We start from the raw sequence: 15,333 nt of genomic DNA, 5'->3' as shown, positions 1-15,333 counted from the left end.
GAAAGGATACTTTAAAAAAAAATCTGCAGAGGCAGTATTTCCAGAGTAAACATGGAAGTAAAACCTCGTCGGTGAGTCCCATGCAGAGTCCGAAGACTCCGAACGCTTTGAAATGAAGGTAGAACAGCCAGCGTAGAATAACCGCTGTTTTTGGCATTTTCTATAACGATCACTACTTTATACCACACTGTCAATACTTTGCATGCGTATGTATACCTGACCTTTCACGAACGTGTACTGTATACTTCTGTAGCAACTAGCAAGCAAGTAGAATAACCACAAATAACCCACATTCACAACAGATAACGAAATTAATAAGATTCATATTCTGTGGTTTTGTAAGGTAAGACAAACAGCCGGCATGGAGGATTCGGGGCAACTTTACAAGTACAACAAAAAGCAACCGGCACAATATGAATAGTAGAATACTGTACAACGACCGGAAGATCCGACTGTATGACCGGAAGATCAGCAATAGCGAGCAGTGCGTTATCCGGCTGTATGAGTACCGTTTATTTGTTATTACGTCTATAACAATCTTGCTCCGTGTTTTTCACATTCGAAGCTTCCTCTCCCCATCATTTTATCATACATTTTATGATGCCCTTATGTTTTTAGAATACTTCCCCATATAAATATAAGACCCCGACCAATGTAAATTTAAAAACTGGGCTAATTATAATTCGAAAAACACCGTCAGTTGCAACGATAAAATAAGTATATAACAATGATAAATATGTAATCCGTAAAAGACCGTAAAAGATTCATTCTAAACCCGCGTTTAGAATGATCTTTATTTACTAACTAAATCTACCTCCCGTGTTTACTTTCTTGTGTTTCGTCAGAAACCGGAAACAGGCAAAATAATCACACATTAACTACGAACAAAGCAAACGTAAATCGATAAAAAAACCGTCTCACACCGACCACACGCTTTCCTGATATCAATTCGGCAGAATTTACAATCAGGCATCCCTTAAGCAATTCTTATTCAGGCAACACAAATCATTCCAAACCAACAGCAGCAATGTCTACAAACCACCACGAGTTGCGAGTAGCATATTATTCGGGAGCAACACAAATGCAGGAACGGTTTGTGGAGGGATAGGTGAAAAGGGGCAGGACGAACATTCTTGGACACGACAGCATACAACGAAGAAATTCTTCAATTAAAATTTTTGGTGACCTATGAATGCAGGGGGTTTCAATGGCGTCGCAGCAGGACATAGTCACGACGAATTGTCTCGATGCAAGCATTGAGTCTGCAAAAACACAATAATTCAAAAAAGCGGTGTACTTCCAGCATAATATTATGTCTTCCGAATGCATTATACTGGTACTATACTTTATTGTACTTACGTGTCTTCGGCAGTTTTAATGCGCTCTCGCAATCGCAGCTGTATCCGTTCGTTGAGGTCCAACAGCGGGTCGCCGCTGTCCTCCGATTTGGGCAAACTCATTCGGTACGTGTGTCCACTTGGACCCACTGAGCGGTGCCGAGATTCCTTTCGTTTTTCTCCATCTATTTCACGCTGTTCCGCATAATTCTCCAGCAGTACATCCACTCGCGAACCCGGCCGCGATCCGGAAACTGCCCGTCCGGGCAGCGTTCCTTTGCGACCGCGCTGGGAATCTGCTGATGACTCGCGCGGGCTGTCGTCCGCATGCTCCGCCGCGGCCCGCTGCAGACGGCTTTCCCGGCGCTCGGGAGCTGCATGCGCGGAAAGGTCATGAGTGGATGACGACTGGTGCAGACGGTGAGGAATGGAGACAACGGGAATATCAGCCGGTGGATGATGATCGCCACGGGACACCGATTCCCGGTGGCGATCGGCGTGGGAAACGGAATTGCGCTGGCTGCCTCGCGAAACCGATTCCCGATGGTGGTTGTCGTGTGAAACAGATTCTCGATGGTGTTTGTCGAGTGAGACAGAATCCCGATGAGGGCTGTCGTGTAAAACTCCTTCCCGATGGGGGTTGCCGTGTGAAACCGATTCTCGGTGTTTGCTGCCATGAGAAACCGACTCCCGGTGGTGGTTGCCATGAGAAACAGATTCCCGATGGTGATGACCTTCATGAGATACACTACTCCGGGAAATGGAATCACGCGGACCGTGAGCTGCTTTAGCGTTAGCGTCGATGTCATGGGATTCTCGGCGCACCGCTTCACTGGCACGAGAGTCGCGACGGGACGAAACCGAGGATTTCCGTTCTGGTTCAGTGTGGGAGTCTTTTCTCAGACTCGATGTTGGTTCGGGTGTGGGCCCTGTCGTGCCGGCGGTGAAGTAGGTTGAAAAAGGGGCGTCGTTGGCGGCAGACGGCGCTTCGATGGTTTGCGAGCGATCACGTTGAGATCCGTACGCGGGTGAGGCACTTCCCATTCGCATTTCGTAAATGCTATTCCAGTTATCTACAACACAGATTTTAAGTCGACATTAGCTTTACCGTGGTTGGAAAATTCAACACAGATACAGACTCCCTTCCAGAAAATTCGGTAGTGACCAACCTGGCGCGGAAGTATGCTGCGCAACTTCGCCCACTGATTGTTCGATTGAATTTTTCGACATCTAATTTTCTCGCTTCATTTGGATTTCGAGATTCGCTTTCAATAAAATTCTATCATTCAACATAACGGATTCCGTAGCTTGGCACACACCGCTAAAATTTATTTATCCATCAATATTTACCATTTTGTTTCATTATTTCGAAAAACGGTTAGTTTTCGTTAATATAATATGAACAATATACTAGTACTTAAACGTAGCGACGTAGATACTCGTATATAGCATTAGAACTGGCTATTGCGCAAACAAAAACTAACCTTGACGCAGTGCATCGGCAGTGTTATGCGTCGAAGAGAACCCCGAATCGCGCAGATCCTTTTCTCCGCCAAACGACCGCGAAACGGACATGGCCCGGCTGGGCACCAGTGACCGTCCCTGCTCCATCACCCGGTCGCCGGTGGCATGGGATTCGCGCGACATGGATCGATGCCGGAAGGAAGCCGCGGAGTCGTTGGACTGCTTGGATGATGACCGCGGCCGGGGCGGCGGCTGTGTGTCGCCGGTCGGCGCCGCATACACCGACGGCTTCCGAGTGTGATCCTGCAGAAGAGAGTGGCCCTGTGGATTACAAGGCAAACAGTCCAATAACAATGCTGGTCAATTAATCCCAATGGGACTGGAGTGTGAGGGAAGAAAAGAGAGAAGAGTTTCTATATCGGTATATACCTGCGTCGGCGCGGTGCGCTCCAGATGCTGTATTCGCACTTCATGATTATCCAGCCGGCTGCCAATGTTCCGCTCGAAACGGGCGTTGTTATCCACCAAATCGTGCTCAATACGAATTAAACGCTCTTCAATCGATCGGAACTTGAGATTCTGCAGGGATTCCTGAAAATGCAACCCTCGGAAGGTTAATGAATCATCGCTACAGGTTAACGACAGTAAAGCAATCTGCAAACGATATATAACAATTATATATAACAATTATAAGACAGCATAAAAAGAATAATTCGCAGTGTACACTTTTACTACGCATACTGCTATGCAGTTATAAACAATTCCAAAACTGCAGCATCTTTAATACTAAAATATTATTATTACACTGGTATTGGTATTGATCCAATTTGTCCAGCGATCTGCTAAGAAATGCATGGGAAGATCGCAATTGTCGGATGAAAGTGGGCATTTCGCAGCTCATTTACCGTATTTATCGAATTAGAAGCCCAGGGTTACAAATATTACAAATGACCCACGGGGTGGGCTCCAATTACGGGCATGGGCTTGTATTTAGGGGGGGGCTTCAATTTTTCAAACCAGCTTTTTGGCATTTTTTAATATGGGGTTTACGGTATTTAATTAAGCCCATGGGCCTCTATTTCGGGGGGGGGCTTATAACTTTCAAACGACCTTAGGGGTGGGCTCTAATTACGGGGGGGGCTTGTATTTTGGGGGGGCTTCAAATTCGATAATTACGGTAACTTTTAGCTCCATTCCACTGGGATTTTGCAAAGCGCTTAAGACATATAAAGACTTTCTTACAACAACACAATTGCAGCTTAAAAATAAAGGAATTGGCCTCGTTGCCTGTCATGGTCACTGTAGAACACGTAGAAATTACAGGAGTTCCTGTGTACAATACACTGCAATGCTTTCGTTAAAAGAAACGGAAGGAAACAAAATCCCAAGCTATATCAGCCTCTCTCTAACAGACGTTCTTTAAGATCACTTTCACGTATATAAGGAAGCGGTGCTATTCGGCTGCTTCCAAATAATGCCATCGATCCGCTTACCTTGAAGAAAATTTTCAAACACTACGAGATTATTATTCCATGCTGGTGCAAATGCATAACCCATACCGGATTATCGATTAGTGAGCCTGTGCGAATTACAAGACCTGATTAAGAGAAGAAATGTTATGTTCGAGTTTTTGCAGATAGTCGACTCAAAATTACCATTTTCCAAAACTAACGCCAAAAAGCTACAAAATACTAACTCAACAGACATAAACAAAATTATCTGCGACATTGTTCGTACATGACGTTTTTTTTCTGCATCAAATGTTGTAAAATAGCGTATTACTTACAATTTGTTCAAATTTTTCCAGAACGGAATGAATTCCATTTTCCTCGTTGGCATTATGCGCCATAACGACTCCTCCACGGTCGGCCGGCGACTTTTTCCACTCTCCCGGACGGGAATCTGCAAAAGGTTTGTTGTAAACCGAAACCCTTAACATCCGCAAATTGGTTTATGAAAACCCAGCAACAAAAATTTAATTACCGGAGCAAAAGTTTCAAGGAGTAAGTTTGACGTACCTTTCAATAAAACAGGAGTGCGATTAAGCGATGAGGTGTTCCAGCTGCGAATCCCCTCGTCGGGACTCTGCTCATCATCACTATCCGAATTACCGGCACTGGCAAGTGTCTCGCGCACTGCCTGCCAAGGAATATCGACGGGCCGCGTGCCGGCCGGCCGGATAACCTGACTATGGGACTTCTCACTGACAGTCGTACTCCCGTACACACTCTTGTTCGATGAGAACGAATCGCGCACCGTCGCATGCGCCAGACGCTCAGCCACGTCCAGTTTTAGTTGCTGCAGATTATCGGCATCATTCTCGCTGATTACCTGTACATAACGGCGTGATGATGTCGACGGGGAGGATCACGAAATATATGCCTGATGTTTACCAAACGGCATACACATACAGTTCTTAATGGAATCAGGCCGGGATAGACGCCGGTATTATTGATTAGTCCATTGAGGACCCATTTAGACTACTTTGGTACCGAGTCTACCTAGCTACTACTTCAGTTTGACAGGTAAACGGGATGAAAAAGCACGGCTTTCATTTGTGTAGGCCGGTATATATGCCTATGCTCAGAGAACTGTTCCACCCTGAACCGAGATTTTGCGCGGAATAAGAATAGTTCAAAAATATCATATTTTCGGATTTCGTTTGAATGGTCAATGTATAAAACAGCAGAGTACAGTAACAAATTTTCACTCTCGAAACCGAATAAAAAGCGTACACCTGCAGACGTTGAATACTGCAACTAATGTAAAGTTTTAATATAGGTACGAAAAAATGGAGCAAGGTAAAACAAGGGCGCATGTTATACTGCATAAAACTTAAAATATTCGAAATAAAAAAGTGTGGATATAGCCAAACAGACATACGTCGCAATGACGAAAGAAATAAAAAGCAACTATATTTTCCTTACCGGTTCAGGTGTTTCGGCATCCAAAATGCGAAGTTTCGCCGTAATGCGTACAATTTCGTCCACTTTCGCCAGTGGATGGCCCGGACAAATATACTGATACAATGGTAACGCCTGTTCGTGCTGAATTATTTCCCGCAGTCCCTAAAATGCGATGGCCATCGATTTTCGCGGAAATCAGTCGTAATTTTCTTTGCAAAGTTCGCACGCAAACCCAGCTGCCAAATCGCACACCTTGAAAAACGATCGAGCAAACTTCTCCCGATCGATGACTTTTTCGTTGACAATCAGCTCGTCCAAATGGATATTCTTCGCCTCGAACATGTCTTGAAAGGTTCGATAAATGTACGTGTAGATCATGAATCCCACACTCGGCGCACCTTTCTTGATCCTGCGAAAGAAGCCGCATTCAACGCTTTATATAGCGCAGATTAACAAATTACCGAATCAATAAACAATTAAATACTTAATTTAAGGAATCACACGTACATACTACACAGTTATTTTTCGTTAAACCATAACTACATGGAAAACCACACGTCTTATACCAAACTTGTAAAAAAGGGAAAAAAATACGAAATCAAACGTAAACTTAGAGACGTCGACAACAGTAAAGTGGTTTGTCTCTATGAGACCTACAGTGACCTAGTTGCACTTGTTTTGTAGAGAAAAAAATATCGAGTATTTTAGAAGTATCAAACTAACCAAAGGGCAAAAGCTTCCTTTCAAAAATAAATCCAAAGTTAATATACGCTCCAGCACAGAGCCTACGAGGATGCTGTTTTTGCGTGTTTAATTTCATCCACGGTCGAGTCAGGGAAACCGTTCGTAACTATCCCCCACGTGCGGTTCTCCCTTGCGCTAAACGCGACACCTAATGTGCGGTTGCCACAATGTCTCGTAGACGAATATGAAGCTTTTCTGCCATTTTTAGTCGAACTTTCTCCGCTTGGGATAATTTGGAATCAAGGTAACTAGCTAGACTCTTCCGATTTTCCTTGAAAGCACAACAAATTCTTATGTTTGCGCCAAACGGAAGTCAACAAAGCTAAGTGCGTATGTATCCACTGAATCAAAGAACTCTACAGGCAACACTAGCAGTCTGTGAGCAGTGGACATTTTGGCGATTCTGCGAGATTCTGCTGAACAGCTTTCCCATTTTTTTGGTAAAACTTCAAGATCAGGTTATCTGCAACATTAAAAGTTCACTCGCATGCCACTCGGGGGAGGCCTTGTTCAAAAGATATGAGAGCCAGAAAGTACGGTTTGGCTTGATCGGGCAAGGTCTACGATTTTTTGGGCCACCAGTTTAAACGGTCTTCCGTTAACACACATACCATTCGATAGAGAATTCAATTCTCTACCCAATTGGTGCAACCACAAAAGCCACCAATTAAAAGCGTTAGGGGAGGGGCAGTGGAAACAAGCTGCACCACGGTTCCGCTGCATTTTGACGGCTAACAGCTCGGTTTAACCGCAGAGTGAGAGTCAGTACACCAACTGTGTCGACGTCTCTACGTAAACTGTTGTAGAATCTGAGTCAGATATCCAGTTTATTTCTGTAATTACAAAGTAGTGTCTTCTTATATGCGGTATGCCTGAGTTTGTAGTGCTTGAGACGAACTAAATTTGTTTATCGACGATCATCAAATTTGTGTATTATGCAGTCATACCTAGGCACAATCCGTTCCAGAATGTGCAGTGGGAAACCAATAGACTGCATCGCTTCGAACAGCGGCACCAGTTTACTGGATTCCACGCGGATTTGTAAATCACACGAATCACTCGATGTCGACATTTTCCGCTTGTCCGCTTTGAGCAAAAAATCCAGCCAACTCTCATACAATCACTGAAACGACGGTCGAAACAATCGTAAAAATGCTAGCCAGATAGGTAAGAACAAAAATCCTACTCAACACAGTAAATTATTAATGACTTTTGACGACAATCGCTTGCACAAACAAAGCTACGAAAAGTCTCACCAGTCAGCTTCACTCAGTTTAGACAGTACGTATATCGGTATATGACTGCAAATGCTGGGAATTAGTTCTCGAACTCGAATCTGCGGTAGCGTAAGCTCAAACATTCCCTAATCATTACGGATGGCTTATAGATACAAAAATTGTGAATGCGCTCGATCCAGATTTTTCAACGTTTTTACCTGACAGAAGAGTAAAGGGAATAATGGTCAGATCATGTCCGTAATCCACACAAACGACCTTCAAGTTTGCTCATGGAAAACTTAGAAGCATAAAATCAATTACGACACTGAAGGCCCCATCTGCTCCGGCTGTATATTCGCGGATTTTGTTTTGCAGTGGTGGGAAATTGGGATGGTCTCTTTACTTATCAATATAAAATTATAAACAGGTAATTACATCTCCCAATCTTAAGCCAGTTCTGAAATCCGGAAGCCGCGTCAAATGTTTACAGGAAATCTAAAATCTAAAACAATGAACACTGCGGTTGCATGGCACTGTCTGACAACATGAAATCAACCGCAGGACAGCATACTGCGCTCCAGCATGCAGGTGTTGATTCCGTTAGTACACTACTCCTGTCTGTAATATTGTAAATAGGGCATTACGCAGCCCGGCAGCCGCAGACAATGGCCACTGGAGAGGGAGCGGGAGCGGAGAAAAAAGACCGTCTATGCAAACACATGCACGTCTCGACATCCGTAATAATTTAAAATCGATAATACTACCTCTGTTGTTAACGGCAATGGAGCAAGTATGGACACTAGCTAACACGAAATTGCATCCGAAAAGGAGTACGGAATCGATCAGGCCTGAATCCTGATCACAGGCTAACCTGAACGATAAAAATTATTGCCAAACTATCGCTATAATACCCGCTGCCAGTTTAAATACTGATGGATGTATCGCTTCGTTTTGGCATACCCTGCTTCGGCTACATATGTACTATTTCGCAACCGAAACTACAGAAAAGGTTTATCAAATCGTGATAGCAAAAAATGAATTTAATGCCTAATGTTAGCGAAGCACTAAGTAGTATGATAAAATTAATACTGCTGTGGAGTTCGGCAATAATTTCTAGATCTGATATGGTACGCGCCGTTAGATTACAGCAATTTGTACCGATTCTTTGGTTTTTACTGTTTCTTTTCGGTACATTTAACAGTGCTCACATTCAAAACCCTACAGAGAAATTTTAGTATATATTTAAAAAAATCAATTTGATTTAGATAAAACTTTTTATTGCAGGACCGTGGATTTTACCGTATTATTCAACATTACATGGTGATAAATTATTAGAAACAGGAGCCTATGCATGCACTGTGGGCCTCACGTGCACCGATTTTGGAAAGCGGCAAATTAAACAAACTCCTCCCCATTTAGCAATGACCTTTAAGTTCGCGCCGCTCTCGTTCTATAAAGTGGAATCCAAAACCAGTTAAGGTACAAAGGTACCAAAACCAGTTAAGGTCTGCATCCACGTTTTAGAATTAATCCTCATTATAATTAAGCAAATTATAATTACTAAATTGCAATCATGACGTACATAGTGCAGTACTACGTATGCACCTACAGTGAGCAAGTGAGTGCTATATAGTTAACGCTGGTATATATCACTACTTAAGCTTCTACAGCTACTTTAGATCTTCACTTGAAAAACCACTAAACAATGTTTATTCCGGCAGATCAGTTTACAAATACACAGCAAGCCGACAATGCAATCGCATTCCTATGGACACAAGTGCACCAAGTAGTAATTCGCCAGATTATTACAGTGCACATGATGACTGCTAACGATGTCAAGCCGAAGTCAATCGTGCTGGGTGAATTCAAAATACGTAAATTAAAAACGTAGCAATATTTTATAATGCAACACCTTAATTAGTAAAATACTATATGTTGTATTAATTGTGTCTTCTTGTACTTGTACAGTTGAAGTGACGCTGCAACTCTTGCGAAAGTCATTTTATAGACTTATGGCTGGTTTCGGCAGAAGTCACAGAACGAAGCCGGGCGCAGCATGGTTGGAAGTTCTACTCGTAGGGATTTGTTAATGGCCGACAAATGTGGTAACGAGCAGCGATTACATCCACGAAACGATAAATATACGGTAATCACTGAACAAAGAATTTCACGCTGTTTTGTGTTGTATAGGGAATATAAGGTGGCACTGATAGATTTCTATGCAGTAATTGCAGGCAGATACAACAGGTGTTTGCAAGCGCGGCGTGCTTATCCATCTTACTCTTCTTAATTTGTTTGCCAGTTGCAACAAGTTGGACGCCGACCAAGTTGGTTCACGGTTGGTTTCCATTGTAATTTTAGATTATGCATCTATAAAACTGGCTATTGACGTCAATTGAGAAGGACCTCCCATTTTCAATCGCTAACCTGGTTGGAATTGTTACTACATTCGGCAATCTTTTTTACATTAATGCATGCTGCGCAGCGGAAGTGGTGCAGAATGACATTTCTACTTCATTCGTTCAGAACATGCTATCAAAATATCTCGAGTGCTTAGTTGCAATTATTAATACCATCATTCATGATCAGGGCCATGGGATCCTGAATCCTTGATACAAAAGCTCATACCGATGCTTCTTGTCTTTGTCGGAAGATTAATTGTGGCTGCACCAAAACCATGTACTGGTTCAAGCTTTCTCTTGGATGTAAGTTCAGTTTTGCAACTGTATCTGCGGTCTGATAATGCATTTGTGCAGAACTAACATTAGCAAAATTTCCAATTAATGCAAAGAACATGGCTACTTTATTTTATTTTATTATATGACTGTCACACTTCGCATTTGCGAATTGCAGTTCACAATGAACAGTTGAATTTTTCTAATAATGGATAAAAAATTATAGCACACAGTGTAGCGTACAGCACTTTTTGTTTGTCGTGTTATGCAAAAATTGTATAGTTGGTACAGTAATACCACAGCCCAATAACACTACTGCTACTACAAGATAAGCCTACAAAGACTACAATTTATTAATTTCATTAGATAAGCCAACAAAGACCGCGACTACGAATAATATAGTGCAATATTTACAACGATCGCATATTCATTAAGCGAACCCATCGCATTTTCATTAAGCGAGGTATTACGTACTAAGTCTTTATATCTTTTTTAGGTTTTCGAAAGAACAATAATTTGAGCATATTGTACATGTTAATTTGAGCATATTGTAAATGTTGTTCATAAAAAATTAATTTATTGCACAATCCCAGTGGTATTTATTTGCGACCAAAGTCCAGCAACTGTCGTGCTTCGTGCTTTCCAGTAGAAATCTTATTAATTTCGGAAAATTCATGCAGTTGGTGGAAATGGGTGTACAGTGGTATACTTGCACAAGCTGGAAAACGGCAAAACGCAATGAATGAATCACAATTTAGACAGTGCACCGCATCAATTATTTACTTGCTGTATCTGTGGGCTGTGGCATTATGTGCAACTTGCAATATTATCGTATGAATGCTGTGTGCTGCTATCTGCCCACTCCGTACAATATTTCGTCGAATTAGTGTACTATTCACCTGCAGTAAAAAGAAATACTGAATTCGATTACTTTGAACGCGTGACGAATTGTTTGACTGATTTGGGTTTATTACGTCGATAGCGCGTTTTGGTTTTACTTATTAGACGCGCGAGCCTGTAATACACTGGAGCCGCCAGCGCATTTTACAGAAATTTTATATACGAGTAATGCATGTGAACTGTGATTACTGCCGGATGCCCGGTCCATTCAAACAGAAAAAACTGGTTCTCACGAAATGTTTTTTATTAATGTTTCTCGTTTGGTTTTAATTTGCAAGTATCAAAGTAACAAATTTTAATCAAAGGCTCAGTTCTTATAACCTCCCGGTATTCGATAGTAGTGTATCGTACCGAATTTGCACATGGTTAGATGCGTTACATTACAGGCAGCCGGATGTCAACTACTGCCTTGTAAGATCGGTCAACAATAAATCTGTTGGTTAAGGTTTTGCTTGACCGATTACTGTCTTTGCCACTTTGGTATGGATACTGTGCCACGAAATTGTAAGTACAGATTGCCATTATTTCATAGTAAAAACTTTCATTCATCGTAAGTTGGCCCGACCACGTTCGGTGCAGCGGAATCCGCAGCGTGTGATCCAGTTGTATTTCGCGTAGGTACGCAGATTCCTGACATTTTTCCTTGCACATGGGCACATGTCACAATCACCTCCAGTAATCAGCGACATTCTAATTACCGACATTCCCTAGATGCGGTTTCCGTATGTCTTGTGCATAATAATCCCACGCCTGAATATTGCGACGGAATGCCGAAGAACTGTCCCGATATTTCCCGTGTGGTTTTCCCATCTGTTCCCGCGGTGTGCGTGCCATCCTGTGATCGCCTCAGTCCGTGTTCCGCGGAAGTTGTGACGCCCCGGCAGTCAGCTGATCCCGAGGAATCTCCCTGCCCGTGCGCCACCTCCATCTCCTTCACCCCCGCGAACCCCGCAGAGGGATGTGGCGGCGCACTGACAGCAACAGCAGCAGCAGAGGAGGACGCTGCCACGCTGCAACCGAGTCAGCGCAATTGCTTACAACTCGCTGAACCAGCGGCCGCGCGGGTCCGCTCCCGCAGTTTCGGGTCGGGATTGTGTTTGCGCGATTATTCGGGTCTGATGAATTTACCCTCCCGACGATCTCCGTCGCCCAAGCCTGGCTTACAAGGACCGCTGCGAGCGCGGGTAAGGCGATGTGTTGGTGTGTTTTGATTGTGAGTTTTCGGTTATTTGAGAGCAATTATCAAGATTTTGTTTCGATTATGACGTAGGTAGATGACAATGATTAATGGAATGTGTCCGGTCCGTTCTGAACAGTGTGAGATTTTGTGGCATTAATTAGGTCGATTACCTGACATCCAACAGGTGGTTGTGAGCTTATCTCGCACTTTGATAAGCATGCGACGTAACTACATAGTTTTTGCTCCGGAATCAGTGATTAATTCTTTAGCGAACGTCAGTTTAAATATCGCCAGTTTAATGCCCATGCATTCATTATTCAAAAATTTATATTTACCCATTTGAATGCACGATTGTTTGTGATTTATTCTTTAACCGAACCGGTACTTCTTTTGCTCCCTTCTAAAATTTGATTATTTTTGCTATTGCTGATCTGGTTTCTGCTCCAGAGTTCTGTTTTTCTTGTTAAGATTTCGTATTGTGCAGTGAAGGGTTATTATTAGTTCTTCTGAAATGCTAGATGCGTTACAAATGGTATGGTGAAAATAATAGTTTGGTAATTTTGCTATGAAATATGAATGCATTAATTTTTCCATGAAACGCGTAATCGAGCTTAAACCGATTACAATTTATAAAGCGTTTGGAATATTATATTTGTCTTCTACTGCGGTAGACTGTCAAAACGTAGTGTTTTTTGTAAGCACGACTGTGCAAGAGCAAGAGATGGTTGATTCACAGCTTGAGATGCAATTGTCCGTTTTGATTTTTAACCATGATTCTGCATTAAGTTAAGTATTGTTTGATTTCTACTATCAGTGGAAATAAAACGTTAAATCAGCAGTTCGGTACGGCTCTCTACATTGAGTACGTAGTGGATTTGCTAGCAGGAAATCCGGTCATTCCGCTGTAGTAAATAAACAAACAAAGCTGTTTGGCCTTTGCATCCCAGAACGCATGGCATCTGGAAAGCATAAGAAGTCGCGCGTGATCGGGTACGGCGGTTAGCGGTAGTACGTACTTTAACGTTTGCGCAACTGTATTTTTATGACTTGTAAACTGAAAGCAAAAAAACTATGATACCACAAGGAACAAGACGCGATGCGTAGATGATTGACAAATGATTAATAAGTGCTGTCTTTGTAGTATTACTGGGCCCTTGTGCGTCAATACATCTACTGTTCCTTCGCTATACAGGGCGACAAACGAAAGCCCTGGGTTCAGCTAGCCGGACACAAAGGCATGGTTGTTGTTATCTAGGCCGGAAGTGGCGAGTGTTCGAACGATTGATTGATTTACAGATTCCTTTCAGACAGGAAAGGAAGTCGGAACTGTGCTGAAAAAGATGTGCCCGGAAGAACTGCACTGTCTGACCGAGTTAATGAACGATTCGCTAAAGTCGTTCGTACCTCTCTACCTGGGCATGGTGACGGATGTTACCAGTAGACAGGGTAAAACCATATCTGATGTTGGAATTTTCAATATTTATGCAGAAAATCTTTACAAGTTTATCCATAGATTATATGATCATGCGAGATCTCCTAATTGGATTTGACCCTGCGGTATCCGTTATGGATTGCAAAATTGGCATCAGAACCTATCTGGAAGATGAATTAACCAAAGCCAGGAAAAAACCAGAATTGAGACCGGTAAATTTATGTTTTTTTTTGCATTTTTGTGTGGTTTCGATTGCTTTTGTGTAATCGCTGTAGAGGTGAACAATTACTTATAATTTTCTAACTGTTTCGCAAGAAGCTAACAGCGATATAATTATTAGGATATGTATCAGAAAATGATTGAACTGGATAGAAACGCTCCGACTGCAGAAGAGCATGCGCAGAAAGCTGTGACAAAACCACGTTACATGCAATGGAGAGAAACTCTCAGCTCAAGTGCAAGTTTGGGATTTCGAGTTGAAGGAATTAAGGTGGATCACTGGATATCGTATATTTTGGCATTTGTTAGAGGTGGATTAATACTGGTTTGCAACTGTAGAAACTTGATGGGTTCTCGTCCAAAGATTTTAAATTTACCAAAAGTCGACAGGATGTTATTACGACCTTGAAAATGTTTACGGACTGCAATAAGGACGTCATCGTAAGTGTTTCTTTGTGTTTTAATGGATTTTAGCTTGTGAGGGCAAAGCTAAATTTTAAAATATTTGCATTAACCTTTTCTTTTTCAGCAAATGTACATTTTGCGGTTAAGGGTACTCAAAAAAGCTTTATTGGAATCCCGATTTTTTGCGGCTCATGAGGTAGGTCTTTTAGACAGTTTAGTGTGGACATTGGCTGTCTGGTCCAGATGTTACGCACTTAATGAGATTCATTGCAGGTTATCGGCACTTCGTTATTGTTTATTCACGACAAGGACAATCTGGCTGGCATATGGATGATTGACTTTGCTAAAACTGTGCCCTTGCCCGCTGACGTTCACGTTGATCATGTGCGTCCCTGGGAAGAAGGAAATCATGAGGACGGCTATCTTTTCGGTTTGAACAATCTCATTGATTGTTTCGAAGAACTTCAGCGTCAATTGGAGTTGACCAAATCCGTATGATCCCAAAGATTCCATTCCGAGGTACACATTCGAATAGTTCGCTAACCGATCTTCACTTCCGGAAAATGCCACTTGTATTACTTCATCTATCTTTCTCTATGAACTAAAGCCACCGACTGGTTGAAATATTTTCCGTAAAATACTTTATTGGTCGGCTTCCATGTTGATCCAGTGCCTTTTTGTATTTGTTCCTCAGTGATTGTTGACCGGTTTCCGATGAGATAGTGTGTTTGTATTTATCAATTGTGAAGATTAGAAACGTATTGTTCGTTTGCTCTGTGATTACTCTTACCTATGCGACTTGTGAATTCAGAAAGCAAAACGTATTTTCACCACTGAATTTGTCTTTTCCGTTT

The 15,333-nt window shown here is 42.3% G+C and overlaps 2 protein-coding genes across 5 annotated transcripts; one reads left to right on the top strand and one right to left on the bottom strand.

Moving 5' to 3' along the window:
* Positions 1–623: 623 nt before the first annotated feature.
* Positions 624–8,254, bottom strand: LOC129589366 (uncharacterized). 3 transcript variants are annotated; one of them, XM_055484099.1, is made up of 10 exons: positions 7,887–8,254; positions 7,399–7,574; positions 5,960–6,116; positions 5,729–5,869; positions 4,820–5,132; positions 4,588–4,703; positions 3,231–3,392; positions 2,822–3,122; positions 1,360–2,410; positions 624–1,262 (listed from the first exon to the last, which is right to left on the bottom strand). In XM_055484099.1, exons 2-10 carry the CDS (start codon positions 7,521–7,523, stop codon positions 1,205–1,207), a joined length of 2,424 nt encoding a protein of 807 aa, XP_055340074.1. In that variant the 5' UTR covers positions 7,524–7,574; positions 7,887–8,254; the 3' UTR covers positions 624–1,204. The 3 variants fall into 3 exon arrangements, with proteins under 3 accessions (XP_055340074.1, XP_055340076.1, XP_055340077.1); XM_055484101.1 differs by having other exon boundaries at positions 2,822–3,104; XM_055484102.1 differs by lacking the exons at positions 7,399–7,574; positions 7,887–8,254 and adding an exon at positions 6,431–6,623.
* Positions 8,255–10,139: 1,885 nt separating this feature from the next.
* LOC129589367 (inositol-trisphosphate 3-kinase A-like) lies at positions 10,140–15,332 on the top strand. Of its 2 annotated transcripts, XM_055484103.1 has the most exons (10): positions 10,140–10,373; positions 11,630–11,747; positions 11,862–12,427; positions 13,565–13,658; positions 13,720–13,869; positions 13,937–14,067; positions 14,196–14,345; positions 14,414–14,515; positions 14,604–14,675; positions 14,753–15,332. In XM_055484103.1, the coding sequence occupies exons 2-10, from the start codon at positions 11,726–11,728 to the stop codon at positions 14,975–14,977; spliced, it is 1,512 nt and encodes a 503-aa protein (XP_055340078.1). In that variant the 5' UTR covers positions 10,140–10,373; positions 11,630–11,725; the 3' UTR covers positions 14,978–15,332. The 2 variants fall into 2 exon arrangements, with proteins under 2 accessions (XP_055340078.1, XP_055340079.1); XM_055484104.1 differs by lacking the exon at positions 10,140–10,373 and having other exon boundaries at positions 11,218–11,747.
* The last annotated feature ends 1 nt before the right edge of the window (position 15,333 follows it).

This window comes from Paramacrobiotus metropolitanus, unplaced genomic scaffold, assembly GCF_019649055.1.
Source record: "Paramacrobiotus metropolitanus isolate TYO unplaced genomic scaffold, Prichtersi_v1.0 Parri_scaffold0000034, whole genome shotgun sequence".
NCBI lineage: Eukaryota > Metazoa > Tardigrada > Eutardigrada > Parachela > Macrobiotidae > Paramacrobiotus > Paramacrobiotus metropolitanus.
The sequence above is the reverse complement of the archived record's forward strand: the minus strand, read 5'-3'. Positions and strand labels throughout refer to the sequence as shown.